Source organism: Xyrauchen texanus, chromosome 11, assembly GCF_025860055.1.
Source record: "Xyrauchen texanus isolate HMW12.3.18 chromosome 11, RBS_HiC_50CHRs, whole genome shotgun sequence".
NCBI lineage: Eukaryota > Metazoa > Chordata > Actinopteri > Cypriniformes > Catostomidae > Xyrauchen > Xyrauchen texanus.
In genome coordinates, this window is record NC_068286.1 from 892,877 (window position 1) to 917,084 (window position 24,208).

The 24,208-nt window shown below is 38.0% G+C and overlaps 1 protein-coding gene and 1 pseudogene across 1 annotated transcript in view; both read left to right on the plus strand.

Moving 5' to 3' along the window:
• The first annotated feature begins 9,211 nt into the window (after window positions 1–9,211).
• LOC127651690 (NLR family CARD domain-containing protein 3-like) lies at window positions 9,212–19,465 on the plus strand (annotated as a pseudogene).
• Window positions 19,466–23,359: 3,894 nt separating this feature from the next.
• The window catches only part of LOC127651683 (NACHT, LRR and PYD domains-containing protein 3-like), an 18,707-nt gene continuing 17,858 nt past the window's right edge, over window positions 23,360–24,208 (plus strand). The window contains 3 exon segments of the mRNA XM_052137642.1: window positions 23,360–23,576; window positions 23,622–23,744; window positions 23,839–23,961. Coding sequence (XP_051993602.1) covers window positions 23,389–23,576; window positions 23,622–23,744; window positions 23,839–23,961 — 434 coding nt within the window. The 5' untranslated portion in view covers window positions 23,360–23,388.

A 24,208-nucleotide genomic window follows, 5' to 3' on the forward strand; every position in this document is an offset into this window, starting at 1 on the left:
CTCTGCCGCATATAGATGAACTGTTGAGTGAACTAAGCGGCTCATCAGTGTTCACTACAATTGATTTAGCGGCTGCTTACCATCAGCTTACCTTACATGAGGACTGCCGGGACATCACAGCTTTTATTACGCATGATGGTCTCTTCAGGTACTGCCGGGTTCCGTACGGCCTTGCTTCCGCGCCATCGGCGTTTCAAAAGATGATGGAAACTGTCCTGAAAGGCATTCATGGAGTAAGGAACTACCTGGATGATATCATAGTGTATGGTGCCACCCAGGAAAGCCACGATACGACGCTGCGCTCAGTCATGCAGCGCTTGTCAGACGCAGGACTACAACTGAACCGGGACAAGTGTACGTTCAGCCAGTCATCCTTAAAGTTCCTTGGACACGTTGTTTCCAAACATGGAATTTTCCCAGATGAGGAACACAAGTCTGCGATCATTGAGGCTCCTGCGCCGCATGATGTTGCGTCCTTGCGCTCATTTCTGGGACTGATTTCATGGTACAGCAAGTTTTTGCCGAACTTTGCTTCTGTTGCTGAGCCGTTGCGTGCGCTACTGAGAGATACATCAGATATTAAGTTTGCCTGGACTGTGTCTGCTGAACGCAGCTTCAAAGAGCTGAAAGACCTGCTTTCTGGAAGTCAAGTGCTTGTGTTGTTTGAACCGTCCCTTTCCACTATAGTGTCGACTGACGCTTCTGACTATGGCCTGGGTGGGGTTTTGACACAAATACACCCAGACCGTGTTGAAAGGACTGTAGCGTTTGCTTCCAGAACCCTTACTGCAGCCGAAAGGAAATATTCTACGGTCGAGAAGGAGGCGTTGGCTTGTGTCTGGGCCGTAGAAAAGTGGCGGCCGTATCTGTGGGGTCGACACTTTACGCTTAGGATTGACCATTCTGCGCTCACTGCACTGTTGGCAACCAAGGGAATTGGCCGGGCCGGGATGCGGGTCGCCCGGTGGTCGGCACGGTTGCTTTGTTACACATATGATGTCATCTACCGACCTGGACGTCTTAATTATGCTGCAGATTGTCTGTCCAGGCTGCCACTACTGACAGGAAATGATAGTGCTGTGGAACCAGAAATGGTTGCTTTCGTTACTGGGGTGCCTACATTGTCTACTGAGGATTTCGTAGCTGCTTCGGGAGCCTGTCCAGAGTTAACCCAGCTGCGTTTGCGAATTGGGCAGGGCTGGCCGAAAAAATCCTGTGACCTGGATCCTGTTCTGGTGCCCTTCTTTCGTATTCGTGATGAACTTTGTGTGGATGGTGTGCTAGTGAGGAGAGGCGAACATCGTGTTCTTGTTCCTTCTACATTGCGCTGTAAATTGATAAGCCTGGCACATGAGACACACCAAGGAATTGTTCAAACGAAACAGCGGCTGCGTGAATTATTCTGGTGGCCGCAGATGGATGCTCACGTGCAGTCGGCTGTTTCTTCCTGCTTAACATGCCAACTAAATGACAAATCGGCTAAAACAGCTCCGGCTCCTCTTCAGCCTGTCAGTCTGCCATCTGGGCCATGGCAGAAACTAGCGATCGATATCATTGGACCGTTTGAGAGAGGGCCTTCCGACTGTCGTTTTGCCATTTGTCTCGTGGACTATCATAGTAAGTGGCCTGATGTAGCATTTTCTCCAAATGTCACTGCTGAGGTGGTCACATCATTCCTCCAATCAGTGTTCAGTAGAGAGGGAAATCCCCAGTGTGTTGTGACTGACAACGAGCCTCAATTCACCTCCAGTGTGTTTGCAGCTTTCTTAGAGGAGAGAGGAATAAGTCACATGCGTAGTAGTGTGTATTATCCACAAGGGAATGGTGCTGTGGAAAGGTGGAATAGAGTCCTGAAAGAATGCATCCTTTCTGCGGAACAGATGGGGAAACCATGGAAACATGCAGTGACTGAGTTCTTGCAAAGCTACAGAGCTACCCCACACAGTACTACAGCCGTTTCACCTTCTGAGCTTCTTCATCATCGCAAAATGCGTACAAAGCTGAATGTTTTTCCTGTTGGCCCCAAAAGTGACAAATGTGCTCAAGTGAAAGAGACTGTGAGTAACAAACAGCTCAAGAGTAAAGAGTACACTGACAAAAGACGTGGTGCCAAGTACCACACTTTCAAACCAGGAGACCAGGTGAGAGTGAAACAACCTGGGCATGTGAAAAAGGGTGTTTCTCAGTTTTCACCACCCCTGAGCATTGAGCAGCAAATCGGAAAGAGTACCTTTGTTTTGAGTGACAAAAAGAAATGGAATGTTTCTAAATTAACTCGCTTTACAGGTCCTGTTACCACTCAGAATGAGAGCTTGCAATCACCAGTGACATTTAATCTTAGGAAGAGTAGTAGAGTGCGTAGAATGCCAGCATGGTTGAAGGAATATGACTTACAGTGAAGTGAAATTGTACATGTATAAAAGAACATGCATCTTGTTGTGGATATGTTGTGAACAGTTATAGTTACGTAAATACATAAAACTGTGCATTAGAATTAGTAAAACAATGTCAATTACATTGTTTAAGTTGTTGTAAAGTTAATAACAGTACACAGTAAGGTTAGGTGATTTTGTTACTTAAACAAACAAAAGATTTGGTTCTGAACACTCATCTGTCACATGAAGAATCTTTCAAGTAAGAGGGGAATGTGGTGTTCATAGTTAAGTCTTGCAAGGATTTGAGTTTATGAATTGAGATAAACAATCTCTTAGTCTGGTGCCACAATGCTTAAATAACACAATGCTTAAATGTTGTTTGTATCCATGGGTGGCTTATGGAATGTAGAGTGACAGATCTGTCACCTTTTCTTTCAGAACTGTGTGGGTATAAGTACTGTTTACAGTGAGTTTACTGTAAATCCAATGAAACAAAAATATTCCTCTTTCTAACCAGATAGAGCTTACAATCTAAAGGGGGTTGCACACCGGATACATCTACAAAAGACCTGGAGCATTATGAAATTCGAAATAGTTGTTTTCTATGAAGGCAGTTGTGGTGTTCATAGTTAACCACAAGGTGGCAGTGTAATGCTTAAGTGTTGAAGTGCGACTGAGAAAGAATAAGAATCAGTGGATGGAGTGTAATAAGACTTGTTGGATAAGTGTTGTTGAATAAAAGCCTCGAAGGAATTACCCTGGTTCTGTGCCTCATACTACAAAACACTACAGCACTCACACCACCAAGCTATGACTCCAGAAGCTGCTAAAAATTATGCAGCCCTATGTAGGGCAACTTACAAAGTATTCCATTAAATTCAACCCAAATCTATCTCAAAGAATTTAGATTATTTACTCCACCACTGAATGACATGTTGTGTATATGCATCTTGCATATAGCTTACACATTGTATTTTTAGTTACAAGTAGGCTATGTCATTTTGTGGTTTGACTGTTTGAATCCTATTCAATGCTACATATAGAGAAATCACATAATAAATGTTACCATTTCAAATCGTTCAGTTTGTGCAGTTACATCAGTTTCATACACTAACCTGCAAACTTATCGTCACATTCTACATTCTTGAAGAAGTACAAAAAACTTTGCTTGTGTGTATGCTGCCTAGATTCGCAACTTTGGACTGTCACTTGCACCGCATTGACACATCCTGTGTGATACCTGTGCCTTCTCGTCTGGTGTGCAACTGCCTTAAAACAACCCTTTTCACTATGCTCATCTTGTGAATCTCTGTATTAAACAACAATAAAGATTGTTGTATTTCAGCTTGGTAACATATGTTGCTTTTGTTATTTATGTGTGTGTGTGTGTGTGTGTGTGTGTGTGTGTGTGTGTGTGTGTGTGTGAGAGAGAGAGAAATAGAGATCGAGATAGACAAACTGGATTTGGTTTTGCCCAAACAATGGGGTGTCTGTTATATTAAGCATAAAGATTATACAATAGTGGCAATCTAGTAGGATCAAGTTGTTTTATTACAACGCTGCCACCTGTCACACTTATTTTCAGTTGAATCTAACCCCCAGTAGAAAAAGTTTGGACACCCCTGATGTAGACCGTATAAGCACCAGTCAAGGGCAGTTAATCTCAGCTTTAGGTGGCACACCCACAGACCAGCCACACTCTGCTATCCTATTGCCGATTTTAATTTGATTTTATTTTTTTGCACAAAAATACTCAGAAGCACTTTCCCAAAATAAATTGCCAGTTTCATTTCTGACTAGCTGACTTAAACACTATTTTTGGAAGTAAACCAAGCTTGATTTTGGTGGTCAGTTTTTGGCCGGAATATGCTGCACTGAAGACCAGAACAGGCTAAAGGTAGACAGGCCAAGAAGAGTCTGTCTGCGTCCTGCAAGACTAGTACAAAGCATGCCCACTACAAGCAACGGTCCCTTTCAAATTACCAGTGCGATGCTGAAGTCTCGCAAAAGTCACGTTGTTATTATTTGTCCCATAGCAACCCTACACTGATCCCCACCCCTAAACCTAACTCAAACCACTTTTTAAAAGTAAAAGGTTTGTCAAATTATAAAATATTCCCAGAGGTGGATCTACAGGCAGTGCAGGGTGTGTGGCTGCAATGTAGCCCAGGGTGAAGGGGCGATAAAATGACCAAGGGGAAGGCGAAGGCCCCTAGAATGTGCCCGTTAGAAACAAGTTACGCCACTGAATATACCACAAAATAAAAGTTTGATTAAATTCAATAATACCGCTGTATAAATAAGTGGCAACAGTGAGAACAAATCTGATGAAAATAAAGAGAAGGAAAAGAGGCTAGCCATATGCTAGCCCATTGGTGATAGGTGCCATGGTTCATTCCCGGGAGGTTCCTGGGTGGCCCCAGAATGCACACAATTGTTTGCAAGGCTGGGGGCGAGACCATACATGCAAACAATTGGTTTATCGCATTCCATTCCAGTCAGAGATCGGCCATGTTGCCTTGAAAACTCCCTCAAGAGAGCGACGGAGAAGACAGGAAATTAATGAAGCACTTTATTTCACTAAGAAACAAAATGCTGCTTAAAATAAATACATACATAAACTAAATAAAATTTGACGCCTAAGTAGAGATGTTCCTAGCCAAGTTATCATTGACAATATGTGTCATTTTTTAAGAAATGTAAGTAGATTAGGTTTCCTTGAAAGAAATGTACAAGTGTCAAGTAACAATTAATGTTGATATAGTAATAATCACTCTGGGCATTTGGCATGTCAGATAGCCCCTCCCTCCATCCTCGGAGCACCAGCTAAGTAATTTCACCTTAAAGGTGCACTGATTTCCTAATTTAAAAAATGTTGCTTCTGAAAAAAATGGATAGAAATTTTGAAACATATGTATGAAATCATGACCACTCACGTGAGATGAAGAGTTCAGTCATTTAAGTAAGTTTATAAAAGCTCTTTTATTTTACATGGGTCGTGGGCACCTCATGGGGGCAGCCATTTTAGAATCACATGACCAGCTGAATATTACTTGCTTAGTGTTAGTGACCATCTCACTCTTGGATTAAATGAATCCTGGTTAAATGTGCATAGTGAAATTCTACAGTGGCATTTGTAACTGAAAACTACTGTTTGAATGATGCAGTATCCAGGCCACTAGGTGTCACATTTTTCCAATGTAAGTCACTTCAACATACTTATAAAAATGACTGAGTGCACCTGAAAATAGTCCAAATTGACCATTTAATAAATTAGAAATATGTTAATTGGAGGGAGGGAGTCATCTGAATAATCTGAAGGATTAGTGAGATTTGGTTGAACCTTTAAAGCCCTCTCTGTATTATCTGCACAAGGAGGACAATGTTCAGATTAATTTTATTTACAAAAAGATAAACAAGAATACATAACAATAACTACAAAATGGTAATAATATAGTAAAGTATAATATAAATACAGTAAATGGGTAAATAAATTGCATGAAGCATATGACTATTATTATCGTATGTTTCTCTGTTAACTAATAAGGTGAAGACCTTATTAAACAAATAACTCAGTTATGACATCAGAGACATCAGTTATGCAATCAAATGAACATTAGATATTCTGGGGTCGACGGAGGCACTGGCGCGTCCTGCTGGATTTTTTCGTCATTACAGCGGAAACAACATAAAATACTCCATTATTTTGGGCATACAGATAAGTGTAAGACATCATTAGAGACTATAAAGGGTCTACTTTTATTTGTGTACACTCACAATAACAAAAAAAACCTTGTGCTTTTGTAAAATAAAGAAAATAAACAGGGTGCGCTTTAACCGTCTCTGTCTCCATCTCCGTGGGCATCTTTCTGAAATACCTCACAAAAAGTGAATTGATACTCAGCGATATACTTATCACACAAACATGAAACATATGTCTTAAGAAAGCTTAAAATGTCTACTTTTAAATAAAACAAATCAAATTTAAAACAAATATTCTCCTGCAATGTAATCTGTATGAAACAAAGCGCTAATAATCTCTAATGTGATCACACCCACGCAGAGCGCTATTCATATGATAATGTGCTGAGGCGAACAATGCAAATGTACACGCCCCCAAGGCAAGTTAAATATATAAATATATATATATTTTTTTTATTCTTTTTTTAAATGCAATTTATTCATGTAATGTAAAGCTGAATTTTCAGCATCATTACTCCAGTCTTCTGTGTCACATGATCCTTCAGAAATCATTCTAATATGCTGATTTGCTGCTCAAGAAACATTTATTATTATTATTGTCAGTGTTGAAAACAGTTGTGTACAATTTTTTTTCAGGATTCTTCACAATCATGAAAAATGTTTTTTATATTGTGTAAATGCTATATATCAGATATTACATTTTATTCTGTTCCCATGGGAGGGGTCTTTGTCTCCTCAGGTGTGAATCTTATCAATATTCATTATCATCCACACCTCCACGCATATGAACTTTCTAACACTAAAAGTGTCTTACAAAAGTTAAATGACTATATTGTTTTGTATGAATGAGTCCAAGCATATGCCCGGTTACAAAAATTGTGCGATAAAATCTTGAGATAAAATATCCAGCCTTATCTTACCATTCTCAATTAGCATGAATACATGTGACTCTCTGAAAACTCTGGAGTCATGCACTGAGACAGGCCACTTGGTCTCTACATTTGTGGTGAGGCACAAGCAGTCACACACCATCTAAGAACTTCCTTTCAGTGCAGGTTTGTCAGTAAGCTACTGCGCTTTGTTTCAGTATGTTCCAGCACATTCTTTATAGGCTACCCCATTCCTGTTCCCAAAGTCCCCTTTATTGGGACCTGACGGGGCCTTGATTGGAATGTGTGTGCAGTCAACGGCCCCATTCACAAATAAAAATCCTAGATAAGCATAATAAAAGTTTAGTATGGAAATAATATACTGTACCTAGATAATGAAACATTCTATTTTACCTGCTATTGCTTAAAAAACTCTCTTTAATAGTCTGTTTTTTCAAGTGGCCTGAAAACACCACGAAATTCAGGAAATAATTCTTAAAGTGCAAGATGCACTTTGCATATGGTACAGCACACAGCGCTCTTCCCTAGGTTCTCTGCATCTCCCACACTGTGCAAGAAAGAGCCGTTTGCAAAGAATCTAAACCCAGTGCAGACTGCCTGTGTTGATGTTACAGCACAGCTCTGACGAGTTATTGAGGAAATATAAGGTTCCAATAAATGATTCCTTCTCGACTAAAGCGGTACCTTTCTGAAAGTATTGTTGTGCTGTGTTAAAGGGTCTTGTCTATCACGCATGTGCTTCTATAACAGCAACTCAAAGAACGTTACAATCCAATGGAAAATCCAGATAACTCTAGAACGAGACCCTGATAGAGCTGGATCTGAGGTACAATCACCCAGGAGAATCATGAGTCAAACTGCTCTCTGAGAGACTCAATGATTCAAACAGCAAACTGGAGACACTGAAGTATGTTGAGCAGAAATACTGTCATACTGTCCTGTATGTTCACATTTCTGTTTTTTTTGAGCAGCAGTTGTTTGTGTTTATTTCTATATGGTTTATGATTTTTATACCTTTTCCCCCTATTTGTATTAATTGTGTATGAGATGATCAGAATGCGGATTTGCTGCATGTATAAGTAACAGGCAAGTGAATTTATGCTGAACACAGGGACCCCTTGAATAACACTCACCAATTAATGAAAATTGAACTCTATGATAAAAGCTTTAGATTTTTTCCAGTTGTTCAATTCTAGTCAATTACCATAGTGTTCAGTAAAATCTATTTTTGCACAGAGTTATACAAAAGCCTTGGTGGAACCACTTTTTTTGTTCCCCAGCTATATCATATATATATAGCTGAAGTCTGAAGTTTACCTACACATTAGCCAATTACATTTAAACTCTCGTTTTTTTTTTTTTACAATTCCTGACATTTAATCGTAGAAAGCATTCCCTGTCTTTGGTCAGTTAGGATCAATACTTTATTTTAAGGCACAAAGGCATCATAAAAGTAATCCATATGACTACAGTGACTACTTAATTTGTGTTCAGCAGAAGAAATGAAGTCATACACATCTGGGAAGGCATGAGGGTGAGGAAATTATGAGGTTTATTATTTTTGGGTGAACTGTCCCTTTAAGGGCTCTTGTCATATCTGGATGAATTTGGCAATAAGAAGAGGTTTTGAAACATTTCTTGTAATTATTACGGTGAAAACATAAACAAGATCAGTTCACACTGGAGTGTTTGGAGGCTTTGAGTTTCATATCTATAATTGGAAAATACAGATGGGGTTGTGTTGACACATAGGCCTATTTCTCTTCTTAGAATACATCATTATTCACTTCTGTTTTAATAAGTGTAAGAACCAAGAATGATGGTGGCATTCATTTTATTAATTTATTTGTAATTCTGGTGGAGTTGTAAAAATGAGTTAAGAGCGGTCACAATTTTCAATGCAACAGACCAGCAGGACATGATGTCACGTGGGAGAGCTTAAGGTGTAAGTAAATAATAAACCACAAATACAAAATATTATTATATTCAAATTATTAAAAATATTGTCTACTCGCTTATAAATGAAGTGAAGCATTATATTGAGTCAATATTGCCCTCCCAATATTGTTTATACCTCCCCCTAGCCTTTGAAATGGTGTATTGTATTTGTTTCGTTTGTTTTGATATTTTCTTCAATAAAATGCAGAGAATGGGAGTGGATGCCCCTTTACTTGAAATCCAGGAAACCGAAACGAAAGTAAAACGGGGGAAAGATACGCCATTTTGAAGCTTTAAACCGGAATAACGGGAATCAACACATATTTTGTGGTAGGTTCAGATATTTATCTTATAATAATGTAGTCATATACGAATGAGGGCTTTTGCGTTTATGTGATTTTAAAGTACATTTCAAGATGGATAATTACAGTTTAAAATACAAATGATCTGAGGTAACCTAAATGGTGGAAACTTTGACGATTAAAGTGATTTAATTAAGTAATTCGCCTCTGATATTAAACTCAGACTAGTGACATTTAGATCTTTGTAGTTAATTACATTTTATAGACTTAAAGACATCATGTATAATATCATGATATTGGTTGATGCTCATTTAAACACTGATGGAAAGATGATTGACACTGATGGAAAGATGTTTGACATTCTTTTGATATCCGGTATGAAACCAATTTAACCAAGAAGCCAAAATCAACTGAGATATACGGTACACCAGGGGCCGGTTGAGCGAGTTTAAGTTAGTTTTGTTTTGATATTCCAGACACAATCAGTGATAAATGGCGATAACTCTTAAAAAGCTGTCGCAATTTGAGTTACCCCGGGAAGAGTTCATTCAGTCGAAGCGGTAATTAAGGGACCGTGGAGAAAGTGCAATTTTCACTTTTCATTTTAATTGTAATATTTATTTATTTATTATGTATTGTAATTGCTTGGTGTGTGAACTGCATGTCTAATGTAAACCTTTTTTTTGCCATAGCTTTTTTGTTAAAGGACAAACCAATGTCATTCAATAGAGGACAGTGCACAACTTTCGTTTTACCCCTAGTGGTTGAATACAGAACTGCATGTCAATCATCTTTCTTTTTGTAATAGCTTTTTGGTTGAAGGGGATAGGGACATGAAACCAAGGTCACTCAATAGTCGAGAACAGTGCATAACTTAAACAACCTTTTATTTTACCCCCAGTGTTTGAATAGGGAACATGCACACCCACATTTATTTATTTTTTTGTTGTTGAAGGAGATAGTTACTTACTAACTAGTAGTTACTAAGCCCTTATGGCACTTTTCCACTGCACCTTACAGCTCGACACGACTGTAGTTTAGTGCTGCCTCAACGTGGCTGGGATTATAGGCTGATCATCATAGTTGCGCCACCTCTACTGCCGTGCCATAATCTTAAATGCAACACAAACATTACTGACCATAAACAATAACACGAGCACTAGCTGTTAGCTACTAACTCATTGTGCTGCATAAAGCAGATGTTGCATGGTGATTTTACACAAGTGTAACAGTTAAATTGGCCTGATTATTTTAGAAGCTTTCCAGCAGCTGGTCAACTAAATAAAGTGAAGCTTTCATGCAGAATATAGAGTTAACCTAACAAAATCTGGGCCCCTTTGAAATTCCAAATGCCCCCTCGGGTAAATTTTCCTGGAGCCGACTCTGCATGGTTCCAGATCACCTTTTGTACTTTAAAGTTTTTTCCCCGAATAAAAATTTGCTTTAATAATCAACATGTTATGAGCCTTTCATAATAAACAAACAAACTTTTGTTTTCAAGATATTTTATCATCTCTGGCATGGATGGCAAGGAATGGCAACAAAAACGTTGAAACTCGAGTTCTTTGCTTATGATGAGAATGTTTCCATTATTTGATAGTGACCCCCATTTATACTTAAAATGGTCTATTCAGACTTTTACACTTCCTACATTTTCTCTAATATATACATTGTTTTGTCAGTCACAAGCCTTCTATGCCTCCATACATGGGTATCTGAATATAACTTGACAGTCTCTGGGACCTTGCCTATTTATGAAGAGACTATTTTTTTTTACAAAATACTATTGCTACCAACTTGAACTTGCCACTTGACTTGAACCTTTTACACTCAAAGACACAGGTTTGTTATACTTAGTGAAGAGTGAGACAATGTATTATGGCGGCGTAGTGGGCAAAAGCACATAACTGGTTAGTAGAAGGTTGCTGGTTCAATCCCACAATAACCACCATTGTGTCCTTGAGTAAGACACTTAACTCCAGGTTGCTCCGCGGGGATTATCCCTGTAATAAGTGCACAGTAAGTCGTTTTGGATAAAAGCATCTGCCAAATGTAAAAATATTGAATTTATTATAAAAAAACAAACAAATAATAAGTAAACATGTGCTAAAATCACATACCTTTTACATATTGATACACATGACTAAAAAAATCTAAACTTTATTCATTTAAAAAGATTAAGAATGGATGGGGCCGACCTTCACTGAGGCAGACTGCACCGGGATGGGCACAACACACCACTTACCACACTCACAAGTGTCCATACTGCACAATTTAGTGAACCACAACATTTGATGACTCCAGAAATGTCCAGCTGGGCCAGCCAAAGTTGATTACTGTTTGGATACTTCTCATAACAAAACAAACAAACTTTATTACAAGAATGATAAAATAATTAACAAAAGCAGAATTGCCCAAAATAACTGAATTTAACAAACTAAATTCACACAAAACCCAATTAACAGTTAATAGAAACCAAAGAAAAAAAATAAAGATGGAGCAAAAACAACAAAACAAATTAAGACAATACAGAGGAAAACAAATTAAGGGCAGCAAAAAGGTAAAGACAAAAAAAGCAAGTGAAGAAAAAACAAATCAAGACAGAACAACAATAGATTGCACCATTATGAGCAGATGTGAAACAGGAAATGTGTCCCAGCTGCTGTATTATTCTGACGGGAACACCCTTTTGAAGCAGAATTAATAATAATTGAATACACTTAGAATTTTTATAATAATATAAAATAAAATAATAATAGTTATATTGTAGATAATTATTGTAAAAATAGGATATAATTAGAATAATTTAAAGGTGCAGCTTTAGTTGTGTGTGTGCAATTTACTTCCTTAATTTAACCATAGTTTTATGAAAATCATGATTTTAATACAGTAATACTGTAGTATTCATAGGGTAACCATAGTTTATATTATAATAATATTGAAATATTCTAGTAACTAGGAATGTAGTAATCATACAGGAATCTCAATTTTAGTCTCTAAAGCCTCTAATTTGAGTCTCAATGAGCAGATGGAGCAGGAGAACATGGCAAGGTCTTCAATGAAAAGTGACATATCCATAGAATGGCCCCTTAATCTCAGTAATGGAACGTTGACCTCTGACTCCAGGTAAGACAAAATATAATGTACAGCTGTGAATACCTTTCTACATTGATGTGATATTATGAAACAGTAGATCTGTGTTAATAAAGATTATCCGATACCCTTTCAATTCAGTATTAAACAGTACTATGGCAACATGATTAGTAAATCAGTCCTATTTTTTATTTTCATATTACAGTTAGATAGATACTATTACAGAGATGGGCTGGTGCAAACAAAATTATCTTGTGCAAATATTTCCTATGCTACCTTTGTGATAATTTAATGTCATTATGCTGATGTATTGCTTTAGTGGCACGAGGGATGATCTGATCCAAGTTCAGTCCAGATGTGGAGTTTGTGATCAGATTTTGAGAGATCCAGTCTCTATCAAATGTGGACATTTTTTCTGCAGACAGTGTATCAGCTGCCACCAGGAACAGAACAGTCCATCAGAAGACTTTGCTTGTCCTCAGTGCAGACAGAGATCTAGAACACTTCATGTTTTACACTCATACAAAGTCAAGAATATATCCAATTCTGCTGGTTCTGCTCACTTCCACACAGAACCACACAGAATCCTGCAGCAGTATCCTCATGAACAAGTAGATGATGTTCTTCAGAGAGTCAAAGACCAACACAAAACCAGCATGAAGAACAAGTATGAGAGCTTATTTGAGGGAATCAAACTACAAGAGAATCAAACCCTCCTGAACAGGATTTACACACAGCTCTACATCATAGAGGGAGAGAGTGAAGGGGTGAATGAAGAACATGAGGTTTTACACATGGAGAAAACAGCAAGAACTCAAGACTTACAAGACACTCCAATCTACTGCAATGACATATTTAAACCCTTACCTGAACCAGGATGTGAGGAGAAGAGAACAGACCAAATAAAGACTGTTCTTACCAAAGGCATCGCTGGAATTGGAAAAACAGTCTCTGTGCAGAAGTTCATTCTGGACTGGGCCGAGGGAAAAGCCAATCAGGATGTAGACTTCATGTTTGTGCTTCCATTTCGAGAGATTAACTTGATTAAAGATGAGCAGTACAGTCTTCACAAACTTCTGCTGGACTTTCATCCTGAACTGCATTATCTGGACTCAAAGATTTATGATGAGTGTAAAGTTGTGTTCATCTTTGATGGTCTGGATGAAAGCAGAATTCCACTGATGTTTTCAGATAGTGAGAAAGTTTCTGATGTGACTGAGACTTCATCAGTGGGTGTGTTGATGTCAAACCTCATCAAAGGAGATCTGCTTCCCTCTGCTCTCATCTGGATCACCTCCAGACCAACAGGAGCCAATCAGATCCCCTCCAAATACATCAAGCGTGTGACAGAAATCCAGGGATTCAATGACCCTCAGAAGGAGGAATATTTCAGGAAGAGAATCAGTGATGAGCATCAAGCCAGCAGAATCATCTCACACATTAGAAGAGCAAGAAGCCTCCACATCATGTGCCACATACCAGTCTTCTGTTGGATCTCATCCACTGTGCTTCAAAACATCCTGAAACAAGATGACAGTGCAGAAATCCCTCAAACTCTGACTGAAATGTACATCCACTTCCTGCTCATTCAGATCAATATGAGGAATCAGAAGTATGAAGAGAGAGATCCAGAGAAACTCCTGCAGTCCAACAGAGAAGTGATTGTGAAACTTGCTGAACTGGCTTTCAAACAGCTGATGAAGGGCAATGTCATGTTCTATGAGGAGGACCTGAGAGAGAGCGGCATAGATGTCTCTGATGACTTGGTGTATTCTGGGATCTGCACTGAGATCTTTAAGGAGGAATCTGTGATTCATCAGAGGAAAGTCTACAGCTTCATACATCTCAGCTTTCAGGAGTTTCTGGCAGCTTTTCACTGGTTTCACAGCTATGCGAGTACTACCTTAGAAGTGCTAAAAGTGTTTGATTCATTGTATAATTTGCTGAAAGGAGTAGTAGATCAAGCCCTTCAGAGTGAAAATGGACACCTGGACCTTTTCCTGCGATTCCTGCTGGGCATCTCACTGGAGTCCAATCAGAGACTCTTATGGGATCTACTGACACACACAGAGAACAGCTCAGAGAGCATCAAGAAAACTTCACAGTACATTAAAAACACAATCAAGAATGACAAACATATCTCTACTGAAAGATCCATCAATCTGTTCCTCTGTCTGCATGGAGATGAAAGATCAGACTCTGAACAGAGAGATTAAGGAGTTTCTGGAATCGGACAAACACTCAGAGAATAAACTCTCTCCTGCTCAATGCTCTTCAATCGCCTACATGCTTCAGATATCAGAGGAGGTGCTGGATGAGCTGGACCTGAAGAAATACAACACATCAGAAGAGGGTAGAAGAAGACTGATACCAGCTGTGAGCAACTGCAGAAAAGCTCTGTGAGTGTTAACTGGTGTTACAAAAGTTGGAAATATTTTTAAAGAAAGTGAAATTATGATGAAATTAGACTCACATTAAAACCTTGTTGATGGCAATATAAAGTTTGACTGGTAGCCTTCAAACTTGGTCTGGGAACATTTCAGACACTCCCGAATGACTTTGCAAAGTTTCACAACTTTCTTCCAAATGGTTCTATGGGCTGTCATAGACTCCCTGCCAGAAAACGCTGAAAAATATTAAATGTAGATTTAAGGCGCAATTATGGGGCCAGACTCTGAAAGGGCAACTTGTGTATTGCACCAAGGGCCCTATTTTAAGAGTGCTAGCATTAAGCACTATACAATATTTTTAATAAAAGTGGATGTTTATCACTTTATGTATCTCTCTGGGTGCCGACATGTTTGTGTGATGTTACGCACCTGCATCTTGGCGATATCAGAGTTGAAATTTTCTGCACAAGTTTACAAGTTGCCATTCTGACTTCATGTTGCATTCCATTGTACTTTTCCTAGTAGGAAGTTGAATAATCCAACTTTCTGAGTTGAATGGAATGCAGCAAATGTTTCGGCGAAAGTGGGTTTGGCAAAATTAGGCATGCACAGTGCTAATGGTCTGGGTAAAGTGAAATTTAATTCTGAGGTGTTTCTCCGGTTATTGAACCATTAGTGTCCTAATATATAGTCCATTCCCTGTCAAGCATCAGTGATATAAACAAAGACAGTACATTTATTAGAACTTGTTAGTGTAAATGGACTGTATGCAATGAATTACAAGAATAGAAATATGGATTTACATTCTTTTGTGCATTAACTACGTTTTTGTTGAATGTTAGGCATATTTCTATAACAGTGGCACAATCAGGGTAGTCTCAGGGCATGATGAATATTCTTTTTTAAAATTTTCTATTTTAAATCCAACAATGTGGTCAAAAGAGATCACTTTACAATAACATTCAAAATGGCAGAAAGGCAATATAGCCAATGTCTTAAAAAAAGTATTATTGGATTCTATATAACCAAAGGTATCCAAAAACAGCAAAGTCATGTTTTTAGACAAAACTGTTAAATATGATGGGCAAGCATTACATAAACATTGCCTTGTCTCTCCTGTTTGCCTTTTGATGTTTTGTTATTGTTACGTTTTCAGACTCGCTGACTGTAATCTCACTGATTGGATCTGTAAAAGTTTGTCTTCAGTTCTACAATCATCAAACTCCCTGAGAGAGCTGGATCTGAGTAACAATGACCTGCAGAATTCAGGAGTGAAGATACTCTCTGATGCACTGAAGAGTCAAAACTGTAAACTGGAGATACTGAGGTATTTGATAAAAATAAACATAAGGGTTGTCAATTGATAAAAATATTTAATTGTGATCGAATTGTCTCTCTTTTTGTACTTAATACAATGCATTTCATTTCAAGTAAATGTAATGGTTAGGGTAAACTATTTGTGTGGTTGACTAATCTTTCACAACTTTCTCTTTACTCTACTAACACATAAAAGAGCTGTTTCAATCTGACTGATGGTGTGTGTGTGTTTGTAGATTATCTAACTGTTGATATGTGTGTTTCTAGATTTACAGCTAACTGATGTGTGTGTTTGTAGATTATCTAACTCTTGATGTGTGTGTTTATAAATTATCTAACTCTTGATGTGTGTGTTTATAAATGATCTGACTGTTGATGTGTGTGTTTATAGATTATCTGACTGTTGATATGTGTGTTTCTAGATTTACAGCTAGCTGATGTGTGTGTTTGTTGATAATCTGACTGTTGATGTGTGTGTTTGTAAATTATTTGACTGTTGATGTGTTTTTGTAAATGATTTGACTGTTGATGTGCGTGTTTGTAGATTGTCAGGCTGTATGGTGACAGAGGTTGGCTGTAGTTTTCTGGCTTCAGCCCTGAGATCAAACCCTTCTCACCTGTTAAAGCTTGATCTGAGCTACAATCACCCAGGAGAATCAGGAGTCAGACTGCTTTCTGAGAGACGCAATGATACAAACTGCACACTACACAAACTCAAGTAAGCAAGATACAAGTGTCTAAAATAATTGTTTATTGTGGTTCCCCTTTACACCAGGGATGCGAGGGGATGCCATCACTCTTGTTGTGAGAAATACCAAAAACCATCCCCCTTGTAGATCCACCATCGCCCCTTATCATCCCCTTTAGATAAATTGTGTCATGTATTAGAACTAATCATTCATTATCTATGTTTGATAAACAACAGACTTTAAATAAGGGCAATTAGCCAGTCAGAATTAGATTTCAACATGTTTTGGTTGCCAGATTTCAAGAGGTGAAATCCCCCAATAAGACCTTTACACTTGCACAGTTTGGAAATATTCTGCGTGTCACACTGTAGTGGTGCAACTTTTAGCGCGCAAGCTCTGACTCTATCCACTGCAAAAAGAAACCACTTTTATGAAAACACTGGCTAACAGAGTTAAGTCAGAGTTAACGATGGGTTGACTTGTCTCTCCTATTGTTTACAAGAAACTTAGGCCACTGAAGGTAATGCAACTTTTCATAAGTTATGCAGACTTTCAGAAATGGCCAAGAGAACAGTTCAAGGAAATCTTTTGACTGTCTTTAAGAGTACAGAATTATATTTTCACATGAATAGGCACATTTTGTTCTGGTCATGTGGTGTAACCCTGAGGAAACTTTAAACACTAAAAAATTCATAATATTTATAAAATATATTATTTACCTAGAAAAATGTGTTTGAAAACATATTTGAAATATATGATTAAGTTGTTTATACTCCCTATTCAATTATGCTCTCCTTGCACTCTATTCAAGGTGCAAGGAAAGTCTTTAATACTATTTACTTGATGTTAGACCACGTGACATTATAAAAATTTTTTGTCGTATAACTTTTTTTTAAAGAACATCCTGTGTTTTAAAAAACAAAATGTATGACAATAAATTGGACACAAAGGTTTCTAACTTAACATTTGTGTTTTATTCTAGACCTTGGACAACCGTGTTTGTCATGACCCATAAGAACCCCGACTCACACAAAAACTATCCCCCTTGAAATGTTTTTTTACAAATCGACCACTGCTTTACATTGATTAAAGGAAATTTGACAGTTTGAACTTTCACTGTTCCATTTTTTTGTGCAGAAAACATATGTGGACCATAATATTTACTGCTGTTCTTCATTTAGCATTTTACAGTGAAATTGTAATATGGACTGTTCTCAATATTGAACTTAAATTTAAATTTAATTCATTTGCAATCAAAAAATACATACAGTATAACTAAAAAAATAAATAAGATGATGGTAAGACCTGTACTGCCCTACAAAGCAAAAAATCTGTAACTACGTATGTCAACACGGAAACTGAGAAAATGGCTTCAAAACTTCTTCCAAATGTTGATCTGTTCAGAATCTGCTCATGGACACTTGAATGTTTTCTATTTTTCAGGGATATCCTGTAATCTTATGTTCCACTGTAATTCCAGAGTTTAGACATTGACTTTGATAGCACCTGCTGATTGAATCCCCAAACTGCAAAAGCACAGATGGAATTTCTCACAAAAATAGCCAATTATATTTTGTGACACTTAAATAACATGGACCTCTCATATCTTTTTGAGAATTCACCAAGTGAATACACCTTGAACAAAATTCACAAGTTTGTGAATATATGAAGCCATGTTATGTGTTGCCCTGGCATGAATATTCACTTAAATTTATCACTCTTACAAAAAGGAGATAAGACATAGCCCAAAATAATATCACATAGCCTGCATCTAATGCAAGTGTGAAAAAAGGCTCTGTAAAAAAAATGACATGGAGTTACAGTTGAGCTCAAAATTTGCATACCCAGGCAGAAATTGTGACATTTTGGCATTGATTTTGGAAATAACTGATCATGCAAAAAACTGTCATAGGCTGGAGAGTGATCATATGAAGCCATGTATTATCACACCTAGTTGTTTTGCTCCGTTTTCATAATGATAACAGAAATCACCCAAATGGCCCTGATCAAAGGTTTACATATCCTTGAATATTTGGCCTTGTTACAGACACACAAGGTGACACACACAGGTTTAAATGGCAATTAAAGTTTAATTTCCCACACCTGTAGCTTTTTAAATTGCAATTAGTGTCTGTGTATAAATAGTCAATGAGTATTAAGCTCTATAGGCATGGGGGAATCTTGTGAAAATTGATGGCAAGATCAATGCATTATGTTATCAGAAAATACTGGCAGACAATTTGCTTTCTTCTGCATGAAAGCTGCGCATGAGACATTCTTGGACTTTCCAGCATGACAATGACCCTAAGCACAAGGCCAAGTTGACCCTCCAGTGGTTACAGCAGGAAAAAGGTGAAGGTTCAGGAGTGGCCATTACAGTCTCCTGACCTTAATATCATCCAGCCACTCTGGGGAGATCTCAAACGTGCGGTTCATGCAAGACAACCAAAGACTTTGCATGATCTGGAGGCATTTTGCCAAGACAAATGGGCAACTATTACAAAAGACTGCACGCTGTCATTGATGCTAAGAGGGCAATACATACAATATTAAGAACTAATGGATGCAGACTTTTCAACAGGGGTCATTTCATTTTTTTCTTTACATTTATGCATTTGGCAGACGCTTTTATCCAAAGTGACTTACAGTGCATTTATTACAGGGACAATCCCCCCGGAGCAACCTGGAGTTAAGTGCCTTGCTCAAGGGCCCAACAGTGGCATCTTGGTGGTGCTGGGGCTTGAACCCCTGACCTACTCATCAGTAACCCTGAGCCTCAACCACTGAGCCACCACTGCCTCATGGCCATCTTTGTTGCCGTGTTTGGTTTTATGATTGTGACATTCTGTTATAACCTACAGTTGAATATGAATCCCATAAGAAATACAAGGAATGTTTGCCTGCTCACTCATGTTTTCTTTAACATTTTTACATATATTACCAATTCTCCATGGGTATGCAAACTTTTACATAACAGAAAATAATCAATAAAACAAACTCCAGCCACTAGGCGGAACCAGCACAAAAAGAAACAAAAAAGGTGCTCAGTTTCCTTGGACAGACAAGTAAATGTTCAGTGAGTCAGTTCCACTCAGCTACATCAAGCACATCGCACAATGACTTACTCATTCCATTGACTATATGAAGGACATAGCTTGCTGTGGGCAAATATTTTGTGGCCATCCTTAGTATCTATTCTCAATTTGGCCGAAACATTAGTGCAAAAGTGACCTTCCATTGAGTTTCTTGTATTCCTTGAATCGATCACGCTTCTCTCTTGTCAAATTCACAATTCTGGGAACAAGAAAGTTTTGTGGTTCTTCCTAGAAAGCCTTAATTACCACTTTACCACGCATTACACAGGTTCTTTGTCGGATGATCTCAGAAATTTGGCCACAATTGATTGGGGCCTGTCTCCATCCGTGGAGATTATTCTTTAATACTCATTATTCTTTATGTTTGTGTCTTACTTTAGTTTGGACTATGGAGGGCCCTCCAGAATCACACCGGGACTAAGAAAATGTAGGGTTTCTCTCTGATACATTCACATGGCCATAACTATAAAATGAATATACAAACACACTCTTTTATTTTATTTCTTGTGGCCAGATTTCTGTGATCTCACACTGGATCCAAAAACAGCAGATGCTAATCTCATTTTGTCTGAGGAGAACAGGAAGGTGGCGTACGTGACAAAGAAGCAGTCTTATCCTGATCATCCAGAGAGATTTGAAGCGTGTCCTCAGGTTCTGTGTAGAGAGAGTCTAACTGGACGCTGTTACTGGGAGGCTGATTGGAGCGGTTGGGGTCATACAGCAGTGACATATAAAGGAATCGGCAGAAAAGTGAATAACCATAGGTTTGGACTGAATAAGGTGTCCTGGGGTCTGTTTTGCACTAATGATGGATACACTATCTGGCACAATAATGAAAGCACTGTCATACCTTCTCCTTTATCACCCTCTAAAATAATAGGAGTGTATCTTGACACGATGGCTGGCACTCTGTCCTTTTACAGGGTCTCTGACACAGACACACTCACGCACATATACACATTCAACACCACATTCACTGAACCCCTCTATGCTGGATTTATGGTTTATGACTCCTCACTGTCTTTGTGTCAAATTAAACAACATACAGAGACACATGCTGAATGAAAGAAATGTACTCACTTTATCTCTCCTTTTAACACACACACACACACACACACACACACACACACACACACACACACACACACACACACACACACACAGTTGTGTTTCCATGTTTTATGGGGACTTTCCATAGACATAATGGTTTTTATACTGAACAAACTTTATATTCTATCCCCTAAACCTAACCCTACCCCTAAACCTAACCCTCACAGAAAACTTTCTGCATTTTTACATTTTCAAAAACATAATTTAGTATGATTTATAAGCTGTTTTCCTCATGGGGACCAACAAAATGTCCCCACAAGGTCAAAAATTTCGGGTTTCACTATCCTTATGGGGACATTTGGTCCCCACAAAGTGATAAATACACGCTCACACACACACACACACACACACACACACACACACACACACACACACACACACACACACACACACACACACACACACACACACACACACACACATTTGCTCAGCTAAATAAACAGGGAAATACCAGCGACTTCTATCATTTTTATATAAAGCTAACATTTATTATTGTAAACTAACCATAACCCATACCCTAAACCTAACTCTAACAGAAAACAAAGTATGTAGTTAAAAATACCTACAGTAGACTATATGTGTAGGTACACTAATCCTCACAATGCAACATTTTTCACAAGTGCCTAAAACTTTTGCACAGTGCTGTATATAAACACTCTCTCTCTCTCTCTCTCTCTCTCTCTCTCTCTCTCTCTCTCACACACACACACACAAACACATGCACACATTTATTGAAAATAATTACAAGCCATAATTATGTCATTGGATCATTTAATTTATCATTTGCTAAAGATTTATTCATTTACGATGTACTTGTACTTTACTCTGTAATAAAAAACATATATCTGTTTCATATTGTGGACTTCATAATTTGATTAAAGGTTAATGGTTAAAGTCTGTGGAGGTCCAGATGTCATACAACAAGTTACAAGTTATGTATATACATTTATATTTCATTTTTTTTAACTTAATGATGTGTTTGTGTCGTGGAACCTTTGCCTCTAATGTAAAGACTCACTCTCAAAGTCTTGGGTTTTGATGCCATAAAATTAGACTTAATTAAATATATAACAAAGCTGAGGTGGTCCATGGAACATCTGAAATTACACTTCAGAATCATGAATTTTTATACAGTTTCTGTTCACCTTTGGCCCCAACTTGCTGTTTCATCTTAATGCTAGCACTCAGTAGCACACATATATTGTTTGCCTGTTTTGGTAATCTTGCCATTATCTGCACCAGTCCTGCTCTTTAAATTATCCTTTCAATATCCACATGCCCACCTCACTTTGGGTCCTACAAAGTTTGATAAAAAGAGGCTGTAATTCTTGCTTAAAGCCAAGCTACTACAGGTGATGTTGCTTATCTAAACCTCCTTACTCATTCTCTTGACATGTTCATCCCATCTCCAAGGTCTCCCATTTTCTGCATTACATCAATTCATTTTCCCTTGACACAAAGGCCTTACACAGAGGGAGAGAGATGTAAGCTAATCTTTTTTCTGCACTTTCAAATGGTATCTAAATAACCAAAGTATTCATTCAATAAAAGTAGGATTAACTATGTAACATACTGAATAACCTTGATAATGCAGCTTATAATAATACATTGATAACACATTGCAATTTTTAGATCATTGCATATTGCGTACATGTAATTCCAAAAAATGGATTAACTGAATGATTAAATGAAAACATTCCATATTTATTGAATGTCGCCATTATTGTTATTTGCATTTGAGGCACATACTTGTAGCCTACTAGCTGCCTCAAGGCACATAGTAAATGTTCAATGAATAGTAATGTGCTAAAGAGAAGAGATAAACATTAATCGTAATAGAAACCACATACTAGAAATGTCAACGTATAAGGGAGAGAAAAGAGTGCAAAGTTCAAGAGAGAGAGCTGCTTAAATACCAAGCGCACATCATAAGCACAGGTGTATGTCAGCAGAACGACTCCAACCGCTTCACAATCTGGAGATACACATGGAGAAAACAACATGATTGCATTAAACATGAGACGTACAGTTGTTTTTTTCACCTGACAAGAAACCTCATGTTATTATAAGGTCATATTTCGCAGTAAGTAATGGTCTTTATTTTTCTTTATATCTTGTCCCAATAGTCCTTAAAACAGTCATATTCAATAGTATTTGATCATGACTTAAAGTAAAAATGATTGATTTATGCATTTAGGCATATTGCTATATTTATAATATACATTTTTGAGATGTTTGTTGGCCTGGGTGTTAATCAGGTTTCAATGACAGTTCAAAGTTCAGTTTTCTTTTATTGAGATCAAGAATAACCGGAAGAGTTTGACAGACAGACTCATAAGACACAGCTTTATACTGTATAAAATGACATTGATTTATTCGCTATTTTCTAACCATCAGTCAGTTCATGTATCATTTATGTTCTCCTTGTTTCCAAATGCAGCCATGAATTTCTGTGATATTAGAGAGGAGGAAGATGCCATTTCTAAAATGAGTCTCAATGAGGATAGAGAGGAGAAAGGCATTGCCGCCAACATGAATCTGAAGAGAGCAGTATCTCCAGTATTGAGCAGTGTGTCAATTAAGAGTGACATATCCATGCCTCTTCCCCCAAATATCAGTGATGAAGCAGGGACCTCTAGCCTCAGGTGAGACACACTTCAGTATTGGAGACAATAGTTAAATAACAGACATACAATTTAATTTATTCTGTGTTTCGTCAGTGTCACAAAGAGGAAAACTCAAAGAGTGGCAGCTCCAGTATTCAGCTGTGTGTCTATGAAGAGTGATATATCCATGCCTCTTCCCCCAAATCTCAGTGATGGAGCAGGGATTTCTGGCCCTAAGTGAGAAACACTTCATTATTGGATAAATTACATTTATTTATAACAACAGACAGGAGTAAAGACTGCCAATCTCAATCATTATTTATTTTTTCAGTGTCACAAAGAGGAAAACCCAGACTGCAGCATCTCCAGTATTGAGCTGTGTGTCATTGAAGAGTGACATCTCCATGCCCCTTCCTCCTAATCTCAGTGATGGAGCAAGGACTTTTGATCCTTTGTGAGTACTCTTGTAGAGAAACTAGTGTTAGACATTGAGAGAAACTCTGTTTTAAATATCTCTGCAAGTAGAAATGACTGGGGCCAAGCCTCCTGGCATTCACTAAGCACAATGCAACGAGTTCCAGGATAACAGAGGCACAATGGTAAGAAGGTTAAGGTGGGATTCAAACACCCTAATTTTTGTGTCAAAATTACACCAAAGATACATACAAAGCTGAGAGTCAGTGTACTAAATTGTTAATGAG